Source organism: Pongo pygmaeus, chromosome X, assembly GCF_028885625.2.
Source record: "Pongo pygmaeus isolate AG05252 chromosome X, NHGRI_mPonPyg2-v2.0_pri, whole genome shotgun sequence".
In the NCBI taxonomy this organism is placed as follows: Eukaryota; Metazoa; Chordata; class Mammalia; order Primates; family Hominidae; genus Pongo; species Pongo pygmaeus.
The window spans coordinates 74,709,422-74,731,468 of record NC_072396.2 but is presented as its reverse complement, the minus strand read 5'-3'; the positions used below and the strand labels follow the sequence as shown (position 1 = coordinate 74,731,468).

The 22,047-nt window shown below is 40.4% G+C and overlaps 1 protein-coding gene across 4 annotated transcripts in view; it reads right to left on the bottom strand.

The window, feature by feature from the left end:
• The window catches only part of OGT (O-linked N-acetylglucosamine (GlcNAc) transferase), a 43,107-nt gene that overhangs the window by 15,195 nt on the left and 5,865 nt on the right, over nt 1-22,047 (bottom strand). For all 4 annotated transcript variants that reach the window (XM_054470805.2, XM_063660553.1, XM_063660554.1 and 1 more), the window contains exons 4-14: nt 16,364-16,432; nt 12,971-13,087; nt 6,388-6,467; nt 5,624-5,819; nt 4,918-5,058; nt 4,232-4,332; nt 3,907-4,060; nt 3,716-3,817; nt 3,339-3,518; nt 1,581-1,739; nt 1,329-1,418 (exon numbers count right to left, since the gene is read on the bottom strand). In XM_054470805.2, the coding sequence (XP_054326780.1) occupies nt 1,329-1,418; nt 1,581-1,739; nt 3,339-3,518; nt 3,716-3,817; nt 3,907-4,060; nt 4,232-4,332; nt 4,918-5,058; nt 5,624-5,819; nt 6,388-6,467; nt 12,971-13,087; nt 16,364-16,432 (1,389 nt within the window). The remainder of the gene's footprint in view (nt 1-1,328; nt 1,419-1,580; nt 1,740-3,338; nt 3,519-3,715; nt 3,818-3,906; nt 4,061-4,231; nt 4,333-4,917; nt 5,059-5,623; nt 5,820-6,387; nt 6,468-12,970; nt 13,088-16,363; nt 16,433-22,047) is intronic.

Here is a 22,047-nt window from a genome sequence, read left to right as displayed (position 1 = left end):
TGCCACTGCATTCCAGCCTGGGCAACAAGAGCAAAACTCTGTCTCAAAAAAAAAAAAATAAAGGGGGTGAGTAATTCACTTCTATCTAGTATAGGGTATACAAGATGTTGAATGGTGAGTTAAAGTATTGACAAAGTTGTGGCAAACAGAGAAAGGTTACAAAAGCTATGCTGAAGAGTTTAGACTGCAATCAATCAGCAGTGAGTCCCTAAAGGTCTCAGAGGTAGAAAGAGGTATGCTTCTTGGTCACAAAGAGTCCAACTGTGTATCAAAAATGGCCAGGCATACTTTTGAAGCAACAGCTATATTGCAAAATTTGTTAGTACATACTATTTATTAAATGAGAAGTCTCAAAACCTTTCTGCGAGGACTTCAGTGATTCATATATATACACATATACACATGTATATTTTTATCTCTATGCATACATACCATACCTGCATGTGTATGTACATACATACATGTGTGTACACACACACACTATATAAAGAGTATATTATCTCTATTAGTCAAAGTGGCTAATAGAGTCTACAAAGAAAACACTGTAGCCTACATACTCAGCAAATTAATTCCCCCACAGGTTTCAATCTTAATTTATCATAAAACTTACGCTCCTAGAGGATACAACAATAGAACAAGTACAGAAATAAAGATAACCAAAGGCAAAGGCCCATGGAAACTGATGAACCACAGTTCATCTATTTTTTCTTTTTTTTTTTTTTTTTTTTGAGACGGAGTCTTGCTCTGTTGCCAGGCTGGAGTGCAGTGGTGCGATCTCAGCTCACTGCAACCTCCGCCTCCCGGGTTCAAGCGATTCCCCTGCCTCAGCCTCCCAAGTAGCGGGGATTACAGGAATGCACCACCACACCGAGCTAATTTTTTGTATTTTAGTAGAGACGGGGTTTCATCATGTTAGCCAAGATGGTCTCATCTCCTGACCTCATGATCTGCCCGCCTCGACCTCCCAAAGTGCTGGGATTACAGGCGTGAGTCACCACACCTGGTCCTATTTTCTTTAAAAGACCTATTTATTCTTCTCCCAAGTCACCATTTTGTCAATATTTATTAAGTATCTTCTGTCACAAGTGCTGGCTCAATCTCCAGAAAAGTTGTATGTCCAAGCACAAGCATAACACATTTCTGTTTCATTTGCAACCTTGGAAAAAGCCATGCTGATTAACATAAATGACCAAGGAAATAAGATCAACACAATTGCCTATATGTGGTACTATAGCATTTAATACTTATCATCAAAAATAAACTATATGCTAATAGTTTTATTTAAACTTGTTCAAAATAAAAAGTTAAAGTACGAGAGTTTCATCTACCTGAGAAAGATCAATGAAATGATTGGCTTCTGCCATCACCTTCACTCGGAAGTTTGTGCCATCATCTGGGCTCAGGGCATAACAGAACACCTGAAAGGCAGCATATGGCATATTTAATAACATTGGCTCAAATCTTTCTGGCTCAAATCTTTCCAAAAGACACTGGGTTTGCATGCCTCATGGTGACAAGCCAACATTGTGGGTTTTTTCTTTTTTAAACAAATAGTGATTCTAGAGAAACACCAGTCTTACCTCAAATTTATCAGGATTGTGCATGCCTGGAATAGACTGCATAAGGTGAGAAGTAGGATGATTCCCAAAGTCGGAACTCACATATCCTACACGCAGCCGACCATCACTGAGCTTCAAGTCTTTTGGATGTTCATATGGTGGTTTATGAAGAACATTAATCTATCAACAGAATCCAATGCTTGTTAGTAAAATCTACATAAATTTTCATCTAGGAAAACTGACGAAAAACACATCAAACCTATACCTGGCACCTGTTGAAAAAGGTCTGCCCAGAGCATTTACTTAATATTGCCAGAGAGATGCAACCTCAGCACTTTATGTAATATGCTTCATATTTTGACCTGCTCCTGAGATCTATAAAGCATGAGCAAATCCCAGCACTCTGGGAAGCCAAGGAGGCGGATCGCTTGAGGTCAGGAGTTTGAGACCAGCCTGGCCAACACGGTGAAATCCAATCACTACTAAAAAAAAAAAAAAAAAAAAAAAAAAATTAGCTGGGCGTGGTGGCGTGTGCTTGTAGTCCCAGCTACCTAGGAGGCTGAGGTGGGAGAATCGCCCAAACCTGGGAGGTGGAGGTTGCAGTAAGCCAAGGTTGTGCCACTGCACTGCAGCCTGGGCAACAGAGCAAGACCCTGTCTCAAAAAAAAAGTGCAAGCAAATCTAAAACTTGTAGGTATGAAGCAGTATGGACAGAGTATGGTTTCCTCCCGCATTTTAGAAAATCCTATAGGGAAACATTTTCTAAAAACAAAATTATGGCCGGGGGCAGTGGCTCATGCCTGTAATCCCAGCACTTTGGGAGGCTGAGGCAGGCGGATCACCTGAGGTCAGGATTTCGAGACCAGCCTAGCATGGCAAAGCCCCATCTCTACTAAAAATACAAAAATTAGCCGGGCGTGGTGGCACATGCCTGTAATCCTAGCTACTCAGGAAGCTGAGGCACGAGCATCACTTTAACCTGGGAGACAGAGGTTGCAGTGAGCTGAGATGGCACCACTGCACTGCAGTCTGGGTGACAGAGACACTCTGTCTCAAAAAAAAAAAAAAAAAAAGTACACCTAGCACTCCAATCTATTATTCGACCTTTGATCCAATCCTTGATCAAGTACTGCTCTAATTCTCAAAGGTGAATACAAAATACCAAGCACTCCATTAAACATGATGGCTGGCCAGGCACAGTGGCTCACACCCGTAATCCCAGCACTTTGGCAGGGCGAGGTGGGCAGATCACTTGAGCCCAGAGGTTGCAGACCATCTTGGGCAACATAGCAAAACCCCATCTCTACAAAAAATACAAAATTAGGTGCGGTGGCATGCGCCTGTAGTCCCAGCTACTTGGCAGGCTGAGGTGGGAGGATCACCTAAGCCCGGGGAGGTCGAGGCTGCAGTGAGCCATGATCACACCGCTGCACTCCAGCCTGGGTGACAGAGCAAGACCCCGTCTCAAAAAAAAAAAAAGGAAAAAAAAGATAAAAGATAAAAGAAAAAAAAAAATTATGGCTTTCAACTTAAAGAAAAGTACCATCAGTCTATCATTAGTGTTTAAGTGAAGGAATTAAGGATTCCATCTTATGAAGTGCAGGGGGTTATACTCAGGACACAATGGAAGGGGTTCTGAAGTGGCTCACAAAAGTTTTATTTCTCAACTTGGGTGGTGTTCACTTTATAATCGTTCATTAAGCCACAGATTTGATTTGCACAGTTTTCTGTATTTGTGTTTTAGTTTACAACAAAAAGATTAAAACAAAAGAATCACACCTTATCTAAGCACAGGTTGCCGTGCCTCTCAGCAATAGCCTTCCTGAAGCCATGAGAAAGAGGATATAGCATACTATGATGAGGATGCACAGAAGGCAACCTATTCTTCTCTAACTGGTCAGCCACAATACTGACCAACTTCTTCATTCGCTCATCATAGTCTGTCCAATCACAGACAATCTAGAGAAAGCAAAAAGAAGTTATTATCCAGAAAGCCCTATCCCAGGATTTAATATTTGATATGTCTTTGGCCTAAAGTAATGTCAGATAGCCTATTAAAAATACTATTTCCAGTCAGGCTTGGATTCTTTATGGCATACAACAATTAAAAAGCTATTACAACACTGAGAGCCAATTACTGGCCTGTTATTCTTTACCTGCAGGCAATGAGCCAAGTTACAATAAGCATCAGGAAAATCAGGCTTAAGTTTCAGAGCTGTGCGGTAAGAAGCTATAGCTTCTGGAATATTCCCTGAATCCTGGAAAATAAATAAAGCAGGATGGTAAAAAGTTTCCAAAAATTAAATTTTAGGTGTTAAACTGCACATATTATAATAAACAGTAGTACCTTATGAATGGAAGCCAGATTGCTATGCGCATCTGCAAATGCAGGATTAATTTGGATGGCACGCGTATAACACTGCAAGGCTCCCTGAACATCCTGCATCTCCTTTAGAGTGTTTCCCATATTAGAGTAGGCATCAGCAAAGGTAGGACTGATTCTAAAAGAGAAGCCAAAGGTTTTATTCCTCCAATACAAAAATCTTTAACCCACTGTAATGCTAACTTATTCTGTTGTTATTTAAAGCCATTTTAGCATCTGCAACGTGCCGAATGTCAAACATTTTAAAATTAAAAATAATTTTAAAAATAAGGCTGTTAGTGTCTCTTACCGAATAGCCTCCTTATAATGCATCAGAGCTTCCTGCAGTTTTCCCTGCTGCTGCAGTACACTTGCTAAATTTGAATGGGCAGCAGCAAACTCTGGGAAGACCTATAAAGAGTCAAGATCATAACTGAGGTTAAAAAAATTGCTAAAGCAGCAGTAATAACTCACCACAACCTTAAGAACTTTGCTCAAGTATGTTTAAACCCCTAAACTTGTCTCTATCTTTTCCAAGTCTATTCATTCTCAAATTCTACCTCTTCCTCTATTTCATACCTCTTCTTGTTTCAAACATAATGAGGTACACGTCTTCTCCTCTTAGTTTATCCTGACCACTCCAACACCACTGAAATCTCTCTCTGCTAAACTCCTACCACATCTACTAACCACTACCATACAGCCATCAGGCACTAAGATTATATACTTATAAGTAACTTCTCTCGAACTGTGGGTTAATGTTTAATTTTTTTGTACAGATCTTATCCACAGAATAATGAATTCTGAATGCAGGGATTTTCTGGAATGTCACATAGGGCCTCACATCATACCTTAGGTACTCAATTATTATTTCAATGAATAATCCTCTTGTAAATGATTCAACCACTATTTTTACAAAAGAGGTGGATGATGGTAAACTTAACTGCTTTCCCTCTACTATCACGCTAAATGCCCAGCTACACCACCCTCACATACTTCTAATGCTTTACGATACAAGCGAACTGCCTCTTCAATGTTTCCCTGTTCTCGTTTGATATTGGCTAGGTTATTCAGAGAGTCTGCATGGGTGGGACACAGACGGAGAGCTGTATTATAACAATCTTCTGCTTCAGCAACCTAGAAAACAAAACAAAGTCTTCAAAAACTGTAGAGAATCATAAAGCCTCCACTGATACTGTTCTAATAATTGCTTAATTAAGCCTAATGGCTGGTAATGCTACAGAAAATTGATATTTTTTGGTATTCTTACCCTCAACCAAAACTCTAAAGTAAACCAATATACCATCTCAATACTTGTACAAAAGACTTTCCTTTTTTGCTGTTTTTTGGTTTTTGTGATTTTTTGAGACAGAGTCTCGCTCTGTTGCCCAGGCTGGAGTGCTGTGGCACAACCATGGCCCACTGCAGCCTCAACCTCCCAGGACTCAATCGATCCTCCCACCTCGGCCTCCCAAGGAGCTGGGACTACAGGTGTGCACCACCATGCCCGGCTAATTTTTGTATTTCTTGTAGAGACAGGGTTTCGTCATGTTGCCTAGGCTGGTCTCGAAACCCTAGGCTCAAGCAATCCTCCCATCTCGGCCTCCCGAAGTGCTGGCATTACAAGGGTGAGCCACCACACCTGGCCAGAAAAGACTCTTAATCCTACCAGATAACAAATAGAATGAGTAAAAATCCTTACACTGCCCTTCTCTTTGAGAGCATTGGCTAGGTTGCAGTAAGCATCAGGGAAATGTGGTTGTAGTTCGATAGCCCGCCTGTAGGTGTCTATTGCCAGATCTATCAGGCCTTGCTCATAGTATACACAAGCCAGGTTGCCGTGCACCACTGCGTGATTTGGACTCAAACTTAAGGCACGAAGATAAGCTGCCACAGCTCTGTAAATAAACACACACACACACACAAAATGTAACTCATTCTTAATGGATGGTTTGTTACAACTCATTCAAGCTGTACTATATCAAAACACATCAAGTCATTGTAATTAATTACATAATTCATGCTGTATTATATTTTAGCCTCAAACCAAAATCACACCTTTATAAAATGTGTCTTTACACTGGGAAATTTTCTACTCCCACATAAAAAATAGACTTTCCTTTGACAACAACAAAAAATTTAAAAGTCAGGATTTACTTTGCTTTCTAAATCAGGTCAAAGGAATAATTTAGTCTAAGAAAGAACCATTTCAACCATTTTAACAATAAAAAAATTTCAACTAAACTCCCAATAAGAAGGATAACGGCTTTGAGGAAAGCCAACAACAGAAAGTCAGGCAACAAACAACATCCATAAATAAAAGGCAACACAGGACATGGGCAGAGAACAACGTACTAGAAAAGGCAAATATGTTTCAATGGACTACTGTCATCATTTCGGTCCAAACTGTCAAGTGTCAATACAACAAAGATTCAAGAAAATTTATTAAACAGAACATTGTCTCACCTGTCAAAAATGCGTGCCTCTTTCAAGACATTTCCTAAATTGATATAAGCATCCAGAAAGTTTGGGTCAAGGGTGACAGCCTAAAAATTTCAAGACAGTTAGTTACTCAGAGCAAGTTAGGATTTCACCAGATCAACTTCCCAATTACAAATTTTTACTCCAAGGTCCTTGCAGACTTTCAATTACATTTCATTTTAATAAACCAATTATTTATTTAGTGGCTTCTCATTATTTTTACAAACCTCAACATTATCAAAATAACTTCTCATGCCTCATGTTCTCATGAGCAAAATGGGTCCTGAAGAGAAAAATTAAAAATTGGGCCTGCTCCAATTTCATTAAACTGAATACTTCTAATGATTGGCCCTATTTTATTCACAATTAACCAGTCTAACTCTTCTGAAAAATAGTGGCAAAAGAGGCAGCAAACTCTTACTGAAAAGGTAAATATATACCTCCGTTGTATGCATACAAACTACATGCTCAGCAAGACCTTATGAAGACATGCAATTACAGCTGTATACACAGTAAGATACAATACTTCAAGGAAATACTAACCATTAAACGGTGTCATCCAAATAGCTGTCATGTTGTCTAGAGCAGTGATTCTCAACCCTGGCAGTATATTAAGAATTTACCTCCTAGAAAAGGTACCTAGGCTCTATCACAGGCCAATTAAATCAGACCCTCTGAAGATAGGGTCAGGATATCCAGATCTTTTATAAGCTCCTCATGCGTAACCAAGGAAGAGAAACACTGATCAAGAAAGATACTGCTACAGTATGGTAAATGCAAACTTCAATCAAAACACCGGCCGGGTGCAGTGGCTCACACGTGTAATCCCAGTACTTTGGGAGGCCCAGGTCGGACCACTTGAGGTCAGGAGTTCAAGACCAGCCTGGCCAACATGGTGAAACCCCATCTCTACTAAAAATACAAAAATTACCTGGGCATGGTGATGTGCAACTGTAGTCCCAGCTACTCGAGAGTCTGAGGCATGAGAATGGCTTGAACCCGAGAGGCAGAGGTTACAGTGAGCCAAGATTGCGCCACTGCACTCCAGCCTGGGCAACAGAGCAAGACTGTGTCTCCAAAAACATAAAAAAACACAAAAAAAACACACACACCGAAAAGGTATTTGATTAAGACACTGAGTAATTGTATGTTTATAAAAGACTGATAAAGAACACTTTATCTGCTGGGCGCGGTGGCTCATGCCTATAATCCCAGCACTTTGGGAGGCCAAGGCGGGCAGATCACTTGAGGCCCGGAGTTCAAGACCACCCTGGCCAACATGGCGAAACCCCGTCTCTACTAAAAAATACAAAAAATTAGCCGAGCATGGTGGCTCACGCCTGTAATTCCAGCTACTCAGGAGGCTGAGGCAGGAGAATTGCTTGAACCTGGGAGGCGGAAGCTGCAGTGAGCTGAGATCGTGCCACTGCACTCCAGCCTGGGCGACAGAGCGAGACTCTGTCTCAAAAAAAAGAAAGAAAGAACACTTCATCTTCACTTGATGACAACTCTGTAGTAAACACGGCATGATGCATTTAATTTAGACTGTCTATAGTGATAGACGTCCACCTCAAGAACTTTTAAACTTTATAATAGAAATGTTTAAACATATACAAAAGCAGAGGAACATCACGTCCAAGTCTCCATTATCCATTTTCAACAATTCATATATCATGTTTGATCTTATTTAATCTATACTCCAACTTACTCCCCCTCTTCGCACATCATTTTGAAGCAAAGCCCAGATATATTCCATTAGAAAATACTTCAATATGTATCTCAGGGACAACACAAGCATGCTTTTTCCTCCCAACCTAACCACAATACCATTATCATACCTAACAGAAAAAAAAAAAAGACAGCAATTCCTTCATATTAAATATCAGCTGGGTGTGGTGGCTCATGCCTGTAATCCTAGCACTTTGGGAGGCCGAGGCAGGCAGACTGCCTGAGCTCAGGAGTTCAAGACCTGGGAACATGGCAAAGCCCTGTCTCTACTAAAAATACAAAAAGTTAGCCGGGCGTGATGGCGCACGCCTGTAGTCCCACCTACTCTGGAGGCTGAGGCAAGTGAATCCCTTGAGCCCGGGAGGTGAAGGTTGCAGTGAGCCAAGATCACACCACTGCACTTCAGCCTGGGCGATCGAGTGAGACCCTGTCTCAAAAAAAAAAAAAAAAAAAAATCCATTCAGTGCTCCAATTTCTCATTAACTGAGTCAGGATCCAAATAAGACAGATATAATTTGTCAATGTGCCTCTCTGAGTTTCTTTTAATCCTTTAAAAGTTTGTGTGTTTGTTTATTTTTGGAGACGGAGTGTCACTCATTATTTATTTTTGGAGACGGAGTGTCACTCATTCTGTCGCCCAGGCTGGAGTGCAGTGGCACGATCTTGGCTCACTGCAACCTCCTCCTCCTCCTGGGTTCAGGCAATTCTCCTGCCTCAGCCTCCTAAGTAGCTGGGATTACAGGCACACGCCACCGCACCCGGCTGTTTTTTTTTTCTTTTGTATTTTGAGTAGAGATGGGGTTGCACCATGTTGGCCAGGCTGGTCTGGAACTCCTGACCTCAAGTGATCCACTCACCTCAGCCTCCCAAAGTGCTGAGATTACAGGGGTGAGCTACCGCACCCAGCCTAAAAGTTTAATTTAAATCTCCATTTTTATTACAATTTGTTGAAGTAAGAAGGTCAGCTTCCCAAAGTTTGAATTTTGCTGACTGCATCCCTATGGTGTCCTTTAACATGTTTCCTGTCCCGCATATCTCCTGTAAATTGGTAGGTAGAACCAGAAGCTTAATTAGGTTTGTGTTCTTTTCTCTTTGTGCAAGACTACTTCACTGGTGAAATTGTTTACCACAAGGTACTTAACACCTGATTGTATCTCGTTTTTCTCACTGATAAATGCTTTAACTTTTTTTTTTTTTTTTTTGAGATGGAGTCTTGCTCTGTCACCCAGGCTGGAATGCAATGGCGCAATCTCAGCTCACTGCAACCTCCGCCTCCCAGGTTCAAGAGATTCTCCTGCCTCCGCCTCCTGAGTAGCTGGGATTACAGGCTCCTGCTACCATGCCTGGCTAATTTTTGTATTTTTAGTAGAGATGGGGTTTCGCCATGTTGGCCAGGCTGGTCTCGAACTCCTGACCTCAGGTGATCCACCTGCCATGGCCTCCCAAAGTGCTGGGATTACAGGCGTGAGCCACCACGCCCGGCCTAAATGCTTTCACTATTAATGGTGATACTCTATCATTCCTTCTTCACTTATTAGCTAGAACGCTTTTATAAAGAAAAGCTTCCCCCATCAACTATTGGGTTACTCTATGGTCCAGTTCATACAGGAGAGGGAAGACAAATGCTTTATTCTTTTAATTTTTAAATTTAAAGTTGATATATAATTGTGTATATTTATGGCATACAATGTGATGGTTTGATCCATGTATACATTTTAGAAAGAGTCAACCAAGCTAATTAACATATCCATCACCTCACTAACTTATTTTTTTGTGGTTGAGGACATTAAAAACCTATTCTTTTTGCAATTTTGAAATATACATTATTAACAACTGTGGTCACCATGCAGTACTATAGATCACTAAAACTTATTCCTCCAGTCTAACTGAAACTTTGTGTACTTTGATCAATATCTCCCTTTTCCTCATCCCTCCTCCACCCCCCAAGCCTCACCACCCTTCTACTCTCTGTTTCTATGAAATCAACTTTTTTAGATTCCACAAATAGGTGACATAATACAGTATCTACTTTCTGTGCCCGGTTTATTTCACTTAGCATAAAGCACAGATAACGAAAGCAAAAATACGCAATGAGATTGCATCAAACTAAAAAGCTTCTGCACAGTAAAGGAAACAATTACACAGAGTGAATAGGCAACCCCGGGTTAAAAGAAAGCATTTGCAAACTATACATCTGATAAAGGGATGAGGAACTCAACTCAGTAGCAAATACGCCCATTAAAATACGGGCAAAGGATCTAAACAGACATTTCTCAAAAGAAGAGGTACAGGCCAGACACAGTGGCTCATGTCTGTAATCCCATCACTTTGGGAGGCCGAGGTGGGAGGATCACTTGAGGCCAGGAGTTCGAGGTTGCAGTGAGCTATTATGGCGCCACTGCACTCCAGCCTGGGCAACAGAGCAGGACCTCATCTCAAAAAAACAAAACAAAACAAAACAAAAAAAACAAATGGCAAGCAGATATATAAAAAATATGCTCAACATCACTAATCATCAACGAAATGCAAAATAAAACCATGAGTTAGCATCTCACACTTGTTAGTACAGCTATCATCAAAAGGACGAATAATAAGTGTTAGTGACGATGTAAAGAAAGGGAAGCCTTGTAACTGATGGGGGAAGCATAAATTGGTACAGCCATTTTGGGAACTAGTATAGAGGTTCCTCAAAAACTTTATTCTTCTCTTTTTAACCAGTTTTCCAAATTAATTGTTCCTTATAAGTCTTCCAAAGATGACCAATGAATTTTTCAGCATAATTATGAGCTCATAGATTTAAACATATTTGATAAGTTTTAGTATATTTCAGTTATTATTCCTATTGATGCTCAAGTCTGCATCTTCAGCCAGTGGGAGCCTCCTCAAGTTGCTTCCTGAGTCCTTTTGAGGCAAAGTAATATGTCAAAGCTTCCTTGCTTTCTGGTATGACAAGACATTCCAAAAATTTTTTTTAAATTCCTGCCCCAGACCTGGAATCTGCCTTTTCACCAAGAAGCCCTGCTTCTTTAAAGCCCATTTATAAAAATCATTTTTAATTACTAAAGTACATTTTTTTTTGAGACAGGGTCTCACACCATCGCCCAGGCTGGAGTGCAGTGGCATGATCACAGCTCACTGCAGACTCAAACTCCCAAGCTCAGGTAATCCTCCCATCTCAGCCTCCCCAGTAGCTGTGACTACAGGCGTGCACCACCACGCATGGCTACTTTTTGTATTTTTTGTAGAGACAGGGTCTTACTATGTTGCCCAGGCTGCTCTCAAACTACTAGGCTCAAGCAATCCTCCCACCTCAGCCTTGCAAAGTGCTGGATTACAGGTGTGAGCCACTGCACGCAGCCTAAAGTACATTTTCAACACAAAACTGGAAACTGCCATACCATGTACTATCCAGCAAACGCTGCAATAAAGATGTTTCTCAACTTAGGATGGGGTTATATCCCGATACACCCATCATAAGTTGAAAATATCTTAAGTCAAAATGCATTTATAACACTTAGTGAACATCCTAGCTTAGCCTAATTTTTTTTTTTTTTTTTTTTTTGAGACAGGGCCTCACTTTGTCGCCCAGGCTGGAGTGCAGTGGTGCAATCTGGCTCACTGCAACCTCCAGCTCTCAGGCCCAAGCAATCCTCCCACCTCAGCCCTACAAATGGCAGGGACTACAGGAGCACACCACCACACCCAGTTGATTTTTGTAGAGACAGGGTCTCGTTATGTTGTCCAGGCTGGTCTTCAACTCCTAAGCTCAAGCAATCTGCCCACCTCGGCCTCCCAAAGCACTGAGATCACAGATGTGAGCTACCGCACCTGGCCCGCCTAGCCTCATTTTAAACATGCTCAGAACACATTAGCCTACAGTTAGGTAAAATTATCTAATACAAAGCCCTTTTTTAAAACTTTAATATGAGTTTTATTTTAATTCCAACATTTATTTTAGGTTTGGGGTACACATGCAGGTTTGTTACATGGGTAAATTGTGTCACAGCAATTTGGTATACAAATGATTTTGTCACTCAGGTAGTGTACATAGTACCTGGTAAGTAGTTTTTGTACCCTCACACTCCTCTCACCCTCCACCCTCAAGTAAGCCCCACTGTCTATTGTTCCCCTTTGTGTCCATGTGTACCCAATGCTTAGCTCCCACTTGTAAGTGAGAACATGCAGTATTTGCTTTTCTGTTCCTGCATTAATTCACTTAGGATAATAACCTCCAGCTGCATCCATGTTGCTGCAAAGGACATGATTTCATTTTTGATGGCTACATGGTATTCCATGGCATATATGTACCACATTTTCTTTAGCCCACGGTTGATGGGCATCTAGGTTGATTCCATGTCTTTGCTATTGTGAAGTGATGAACATATGCATGCATGTGTCTTTATGGTACCTTTTTATTTTTTAATCTTAGAGACAGGGTCTCACTCTGTCACTCAGGCTAAGTACAGTGGCATGGTCATAGCTCACTGCAGCCTCAAACTCCTGGGCTCAAGTGATCCTCCTGCCTCAGCCTCCTTCTTATTTTATAATAGTGTGTTGGGCATCTCATGTAATTTACTGAATCTTATACTGAAAGGGAAAACCAGAATGGCTACATGGGTACTCGAAGTATGATTTCTATTGAATGTGTATCTCTTTTGCACCATTGTCAAGTTGAAAAAATATTTAAGTCAAATCATTGTTTTCTGTAAGTCACGTACTGCCTATACTGCCAGAGAAACAAAGATATAATGTCACTGGTTAAGACCTATTATTTAGTTCTAGTAAAAACACTACATGCGTAAGCACTTCAAAAATACCAATTATTAATTTAATGACTAACCTTTTCAAAGTGATGAATTGCAAGCCAAATTTCCCCTTGTGCATTGAAAACACAGCCAAGATTACTCCAAGCTACTGCAAAGTTCGGTTGCGTCTCAATTGCTTTCAAATAACATGCCTTAGGAGGGGTTAATGAAAGAAGATGGGAGGGAAAGGAGGTAAAGGGAAAGGGGAAAATTTGTAAAGGGAAAAAAAAAAGATTGGGGGGAGGGGGGGAAGAAGGTGATATCATTATTCCTTCTCTGACCAGCCAAAAGTGACCCTGCAGCATAGGCTCGCTTGCGCCAAAACTAATGCGCTGCCACAGCTGGCTGCTCCTGCGCCTGCGCCACCAGAACCCAAGTGCAAACCACCATGTTCAGTTCTGCCAACCAAAGACCAACCCTTACACTGGGGACTTAACTGGGAAGTCAGTTGCTATAAGGCTCTATGCTGGAGTTCTCTTATCCAAACAACTACGGGCCCTTGTCATGTTTTCAAGTGCTATCTAGAGGGCGCAACTTGAGGCCGAGTTTTCCTACCTCCACTGTTTCCCAAAGTGTGTTCTATGAGGTGTTAAGAGGTATGGCTGAAAAAAAAAAGGAGTTCATGATCAAATAAATTCGGAAAATAGGTTTCTTTACTGGACTTCCCTAAGCCTTTAATAGTATAACAGGGTTTCCTGAACTTAGTTGACCATGGAACTCTTCTTTCATTGGGCATTTTATTAGAATACTATGAAACACATTTTGGGAAATGCTGCTCTTCAACAATGTTCCTCACTAACACCAAAACTATGCTACTGAGGAGAAAAATGTCTTCCTGCCAAGTAGGATATCATAAAGCCAGGCTTTAAGTTACATTCTCACAATGCCCCTGTCTCCCAAGGAGGACTGAAGCTGAAACCTCACATGACAGGATTGCACCTAGGTTGAGGTCCCTGTAATGCAAGCGCAAACATCGCTTGCGCAACCTAACAGCATCGCACTGCGCAATCGCTGCGAACTGCTGCGCTACATAGAACACCCCTAGACGCAGCAAACGGCCAACCAGATCCATTAATCTACTAGACAGGCCCATAGAGAATATTCATTTAATGAGATTAGTTGGACTCGAGGTATGTTAAAACCCAATTTTATCCAAAAAGGCTACAGAATAGGACTGAGGGAGCCAGTCAATCAGATTACTCATCTAGTCAACCGTTCACAGGGGTTCATTCGCACGCAATGCGCATTAACGCTGCGCAGCCTTTGCGCTACTGCAGGGTCACAGCGCATCATCAGAAGAGCAGAATGCTGCAATCCAAACAAAGAAGAAAAAAGGAAAAAAAATGAACAACAAGAAGAGTTAGAAGCTTTTACTAAGTAAATTATCTCTAATAATTTTTAATATCAATTAACTTTTACTTATCTTTGACAGAATTGTGGCTATAGTATAAAACATTCTCTTACATAACTTGCTTGTAAATAAAATTATTTTAAGCTGTTTCTGAAGCCACAAGACAGAAGATTCAGGCATGGAGGCAAATTGTTTTGCTGTGGCAGTTACAAACCCGTTACCATATTTCTCATCATGTGACTTTTCGGTGCGTTCCTTGCTGGAAGAGGAGGAGGAGGTTGTGTGTCTGCCCTAGATCCAGGCCTCGAGCTCCCTTCAGCGAGGCACCTTACGCATGGAATAGGAGGTTTCACCCACCTGAAACCTTCTAAATACAATATCAATGGTGAAAAACCAAAAACAAGAGAGAAAATAAAAACAAGATCATTAGTAAAAGTTCAACAAAGCAATTGAAATTCTTTGGATGTCTATTACATATGGGAATGAGGACAGTCTCAAGTCTGTAATATGGGAAACATGCAGAAGGGAGAGGGTTAATCAGGGCTATTGCATACAGCAGGGATTTTTGCTGGAAGAAAGGCTCTTCATTTTCTACAAAGACAACTTAATTTTGCTTCCAACTACTAGGAATATGCTGGCTTGAATTTTCAAATGCACTGATTACAAAAGAAATACATTGCATTTCACTCAAGAGTATTTTCTTGTTTACTAAGTTCTCACAAAAAAACAGAATAACATTTTTCAAACTAGGTGTCTCCAGAGCTCTGAAATAAAGAAGTCAGCAACCTAAGGCAGGCGCAATGTCTCAGCCTAAACCGATCTCTAAAGCTGCAGTGAAGTGCAATTCATGTTAGCTGTCCGCTTGGTGGGGTGACAATTAATAGGAGCTTATCAAATATTTGTTCTATAAATTACCAATTAGATTTATCAGCTAAGATTGAAATCAATTACAATTCATTAGCTGGCAACCTACATAAGGTTAATCCAAAATGTCAGCAGAATTTATGAGCTGTGCACTTAAAACTAGTGCCTTTTAACATTAGATGGTGCTGAAAAGCCTTCTCCCTCCCTGGATGAAGCAGTCAAACAGACAGCTACGCTGCGCATACACTCCACGCATTAGCATGCGCGTGGGGCTCAGAGCAACAGGTGGGAGTTTCAGAAGCATTCTGGTTTCTCCCCACTCCTCACCCCTGCAGCGCGGTTGCGTAAGGTGGCTTGTAACAAGACAACTGCATTTATAAATTTAATTTTAAATTATACCAAAAGCTTTAATTAACCCAACCTGGTGTTCAAATTCATTATTTGGAAACACAGAATGCTAAAAGCCACCTTTCCACTTTGGCAAGTTTTCTTTCGATCAGTCCATTTCCCAAACAAACCAGCTTTGTCCTTCTGACCTTTTTTTTTAAGGGGTTGGGGTGGGGAGGAATAAAAGAAGGAAATGAGGAAGAAAAGAAGGTAGACAACTAGGATTGGAAAAGAGGAAAAAGGAACTTGGGAAGGGAGTGGGGACAAGAAGGGACAGGATGTTCCAATTATTAATTTGTAATCATTTTAACAGCCTTTCTTCCACTGTAAAAAGGGTGAGGAAGATGAAGGGAGGAAGGTTAAATAAGAATTTTAAATGCCAGTATTACAGGGTAACATTTGGATGAAATTCTTCTCCACTTACAAGCCACAAAGGACTTAGAAGAGCAGCATTTTCAATGGCACCTGCATCATATAGGAGTCTTGAGCCAAATCACAGGCGCTCTGCTTGTCACCAGCAGGCAAGCCTCAGATTTGAAGGAATGTTATTTATTCCCACATAAGATCATGACAGAGCCCAGTGTTATAAAGATGGTCTAGCTCAGCAGAAAGGCTCCAAAATGTTCAGGTTCTTGCTTTACCCCCAGATTTAGAACAGATATGCCAAAGCCTGGCCCTGCTCTATTCTGAGGCGATTCATGCCGTCAGTTTTCCTCAGTTTCAAAGGACTGTTTTGTGAAGATAGCTCAATGAAGAGTTGAAGACTTGGCAAAAAGTACAAGTTTTCATAATACTGATGTTTAAATGTGTTCTATCAAACACCTACCTTGGCTTCTTCCAAGCGACCCAGGGCTTTGAGCAGGTTCCCCAGGTCACTGCGAACACAGTACAAATCCTAGAAACCCAGAGACGCTGTCATTAATTATACTCTGCTTTGTCAATTAAAAATATCTTGAAATCACTTTTAAGCATCTAGCTCCCTGCCATTTTATTCTATCAACTAAAGATACTGCCTGACAAACTTCAGTGCAGGACCACAACCCCTCATCCACGATTCCAAATCCCAAAAAGTTCCAAAAACTCATTTGAGGGTTAAACCTGACTTGAGGTGACATGAAACTATTTATAGAATTTAGTTATCTCACTTAGTATGAATACTATCTTTTGCTTCAGAAATATAAATGTGTTTTACTAAAAGGTGCTGCTCCAGACTTTTCTGGGTGTTTTATATATGGTATTATCTTTCTAATATCCTAAAAATTCTGAATGTTGAAATGCATTTGGCCCTATTAGCTTCACATAAAATACTATGGGACCTTACTAGAGCTTCTTTCTCTCCTCTTCAAATGTCAGCCACATTAAAAATATACATATCAGGCTGGGCGTGGTGGCTCATGCCTGTAATCCCAGTATTTTGGGAGGGCGAGGTGGGAGGATCACCTGAGGTCAGGAGTTAGAGACCAACCTGGCCAACATGGTGAAACCCCATCTCAACTAAAAATATGAAATTAGCCGGGCATGGTGGCGTGTGCCTGTAATCCCAGCTATTTGGGAGGCTTAAGCAGGAGAATCGGTTGAACCCAGGAGGCAGTGACTGCAGTTAGCCGAGATCGTGCCACTGCACTCCAGCCTGGGCGACAGAGACTCTTGTCTCAAAAAAAAAAAAAAAAAGGAAATATATATATATATATATATATACACACACACACACACATACACACATACACACACACACATACACACATATCTCAAATATTTGTCCAACTATATTACTCAAGGTTATGATGAATCACTTCTGTATCAAGGACCGAAAATTTTCCAGAGTGGAAAAAAACATATTTAGCAAATGACTACCTATGAGCAAACCTACCCTTAGGCTGTCAGGCATATTTAGAAACTCTGACTTCATTTCACTATTGGGCAGAAGAATTATCCAACCAAAGCCTCAATCCTGGCACCTGCCACTAGATTACTCATTAGTATTAAATTAAGTGCCATTAGAGTTGAGTGGGTGAATAATGAAAAGCAGTTGACTCTGCTTTTTATTAGCAGCTCAATTGTGCTGCTAGTCATCTGACTCATCAGTCCGTTCATCTGGATGAGACACTCATCACAACAGTGAGCTTAAATTTTTATTTGCCCTATTTTGCCATTGTCAGTCACATCTACCAGTCGACAGGCAGAAACAATGACAACAGGAAGTATGCTTATTATTCCAAACTGTTCCATGGGTGAAAGAGACTTAAGTCCCAGAAAGTGAAATTTTGTCAACTGTGCCGAAAAATCATCATATATATGATTTGCTCTGGAACTATATTATGGTTTCCAAAATCACTTAATTCTACTGATAAACAGCTTTTGTGGTTGTATAGTATCATCCATCAGGTGAACCAAAAAGTCTGCCAATAAAGTACAGGCTGCCACACAACAATCTTACGTTCAGCCATACTGGGTCAGTTCCATGATCTCCCTGACTCAATACTGTCCTTCAAGCAATGACTGATGTTCTAGAGAGTAAGGTTGTCTCCCATCACTTCAAGCACAAAAGGCTATACTAATCTTCAAAACATCAAAGGTACCATTAATCTTATTTGACTTCTCCTCTAACTAGCCTAAGCACTTTTTAACACTATACTCTCAGAAGTAATGAATTATATAATCTTGCTATCTACTTTGTATGGTTATGTTTTTTTCTAAACTGAAAGGGTTTACCCCTGTTTTGGCAGACCATGACTGCATAATCCAATCCATGCATACAAGCTCCTTCTACTACTTGATAATTGTGGTTACACATGTTGGACTTTTACCAATTCCTATGCCTTTTCTAAGTCATAATAATCAAAAGTCTTGCAATAATTCTCCAACAATGACTGTAATGGCCATACATAGTAGCCAACTGTTGCGTAATTTTATTACCCTCTAGTTTCTATGAACTCTTGGATGGATGCCACTTAAGTCCTGACAGCGTATCTATATTTTGTTATCATCTAGATCCATTACAGTATACTAAATCAAGTTAACACAATGCTCATAGTTAAAAATACATTATCTTCAAGATTACTGTAAGATAATCAATAAGGCAGTTTCAGGAAAAGCTAAAACATCATATTAAATGTAACGGTGAAATCCAATTCTCCTGTTTGGGGATCCAAACCTATGTGCATGAACAGCTAGTTTCTAGAAAACGCAAGGGCACCACCATTCTCCCAAAAGTTCAAAACCCAAGACATCACTTCTGCTTCATCTGTCAAATCAAAATGTTTTTGACAATTATATTTCTCAAAACTAGCCCATTTTATCCATCCCAGGTTAATACATTTCAGGCAAACTGTTACTCAATTCAATAACATGCCTGGAACTGTAGGGAAAAGATATAGAATCCTTATCATCAAGGGGCTTACAATCTACGTGAAAAGACAAGGCACACACTAAATGCCCACTCAATAGTAAAGAATTTTAAGAGAACTAGATGATGAGCTCATAAGAGAAGTTTAAGCTGGGCCTTGAAGGATGAGTAGGGTTTTAATAGACAAAGGAGGAGGGCACTGTATACAAGGGAAAATCGTGAGAATAAAAGGAGATGGAAATGAGCAAGATTTTCCTGTAGAACTATTTCTCCTAAGATTGCATCAGTTTCCTGCCTTTCCTCCTAGAGCCTCCCACCCCCACCAGCCACAACATCTAGACACGTACATACATATGAAGTAAAATCAGGTCGATAAAAACCTACAGTAATTCTCAATTGCCTCTCAAATTAAATTCAAACTCCTCAGCCTCTCTATTCTTTATAAATTTTCCAATTGACTCTCCTCTACTACATTCACTTCTTGTTACTACTTGACTCACCACTTCAGCCAAGGAAGTCTACTTGCTATTTACCTTCCTACAGAATGCTTAGGTCATAAGCACCCACTCGAGGAAATCTTCTGATTAATACTCTCCAACAATTATCATCCAAAGAACTCATACCATTTTTTCCTTTATGGGTCAGGTCCTGTCTTATATTATAACCCGCAACTTCCCCCACAACACATCTCCCCATTTCCTAACAAAGCATTGTATGCACAATAAGCACTCACATATTTAAATGTGACATTTGCACAGCAACCTTAACAAAAAGCAGAACAGAGAAGAATCGAAATGTATGGTTTTCTACAGTGCAGCTGTATAAGAGAGGCTCAGCAGTAACAAGTAACAAATAACATGACAGGAACACACATGATGGCCAGGATGCCAGCAGCTCTCCGTTCTGTGCATCCACAATCAAAGCACAAGCAACAATTCAACAACCTATAGATTCAGAAACAGACCTGTTTAAAACAACTCAGGGTTATAGCCGTTACAGAAAGGACAATTTTATACATAATTTGTAAAAGGAATTGCCAGGTATAGGCAACTCTAGTGAGTCATCATGTAAAAGAACATGTGCTGTCACTGCAAGGTGCTATCTGCAATAACACCTTCAAATACAACAGACTGGCCAGGCACAGTGGTTCACGCCTGTAATCCCAGTACTTTGGAAGGCTGAAGCGGGCGGATCACCTGAGGTCAGGAGTTCAAGACGAGCCCGGCCAACATGGTGAAAGCCTGTCTCTACTAAAAATACAAAAAATTAGCCAGGCATGGTGGTGGGCACCTGTGATCCCAGCTACTTCAGAGGCTGACGCAGAAGAATTGTTTGAACCCAGGAGGCAGAGGTTGCAGTGAGCCAAGATCGCGCCACTGCACTCCAGCCTGGGTGACGAGGGCAAAACTCCGTCTCCAAAAAAAAAAAAAAATACGACAGACTAAAATCTTACCAAAATTATGAAAACACCCAACATTATAGAAGATAATTCAGAATGAAAAAAATGAGATAGCTGTCTCAAAGATAATTTCTATAATCAAGTCACAGAGAACTTCTAAATTGACATATCTATTAACTTAAAAAGATAAACACTGTTGAAAAAAGTTACCAAGGTTACCAAAGATACTACCTTAACATTCTACTCTTTCACTGCTGCAAAACCAAAATAACCTGAGTTTCTTTAACCAGTTTTCATAGAATGCCAACTACATCTATGATTCAGGCACACAATGTACTAATGATGTATTCAAGCACTGTCAACAAGAACATAAGGAACAGACGCAAGATTCTACCAGTACTGAACTGACAACAGGCATTTGACAGGAAGTTGAAATCTAGTTAAGACTTTAGATATCCTGAAATAAATTAAAATATGATCACTATGGCATGTTTAGTTGAAATCAAGGGAATTTGCACAATCCCATTTTCATTCTTATTGGTAAAAACAGTAATAAATAAGTAAAGCAGCACCGTCCACTAGAAGAAACAGAACCAGATGACAACACATGGTCATTCAATGCATTCAAGAGGTAATCCCATCATTTATTTTAGTACTATCTCACTTCCTTGGTAGGGTACAACAATAGCCTTCCTGCTAACAGCAGGTTAGATATTAAATAGCATGGTTCTATCTCTCACTTTAGTTTTCCTTCTCAGCATAGTCCTACTGCTTGGGTACACTATCAGTAGCAATGACTGCTCTGCTATACACATAGGCAACTGGAAATCTGAGCCAAGGGCATTAAAGATGGCAAGAACCACAGCTGTGTAAGAGGGTACACTATCAACAAGAGTAGGATAGACCTGATTAACAAAGGGAAAGAACTTGCTGTGACAACTGGGTACAGAGGTGAGCCCTGAGCCCCGGGAAAAATGGGGTCCAAGGCCCAGTGGCAGCACATACCGGGCTCCCTAAAACTTTATGTGGGTAACTAGCTAAATTAGTATTGCAATAAAACTTACAAAAAGTCACTCAAATGTACATATATATACACTGAGTCTCTCAGAAAAGATAGACAAGAAATTAGTTTCATTTGCTACCTCCAAGAGTGCTAACTGGAGGTATGCACTGTATCCATTCAAAAACCAATAAATTTAGAAGCTGGGTGTGGTGGCACACACCTATAGTCCCATACTCTGGAGGCTGAGGCAGGAGGATTGCTTGAGCCCAGGAGTATGAGGACAGCCTGGGCAACATAGCAAGACTCCATCTCTTAAAAAAAATTTTTTTAAAGCAATGGATTTTTTAAAAAGGACACGTTTAAACTCTCAAAATTAACTACAAAAATTGTTAATAGATGTCATCATGAGAAGTGACTTCGGATCTTTGAGCAAACTACTAAATTTAGTTTCAGTTTCCTAACCAAAAAATAAGGGACAGCAGGATATGATCAATGGTTTTTTAACTGTACTCAAGAGCTGCTTTGATGGGTGAGTGCCCTCTGGGCACATCATCCCACTTTTATTTCTTCTCACTTCAACATTTGCTTTGACGATATTCAGACTCAGGTTTTAATGTCTATTAATACTTCACTACTAGCTTTGTCCCCAAGAAAGCCACATAACCCTGAGTCCATGGTTTTTTTTTTTAATTGATAAAAATCAGAAATAATATCATCTATTTTGAAGAATTATTGTGAGGATTAACTAAGACCAATCATTTG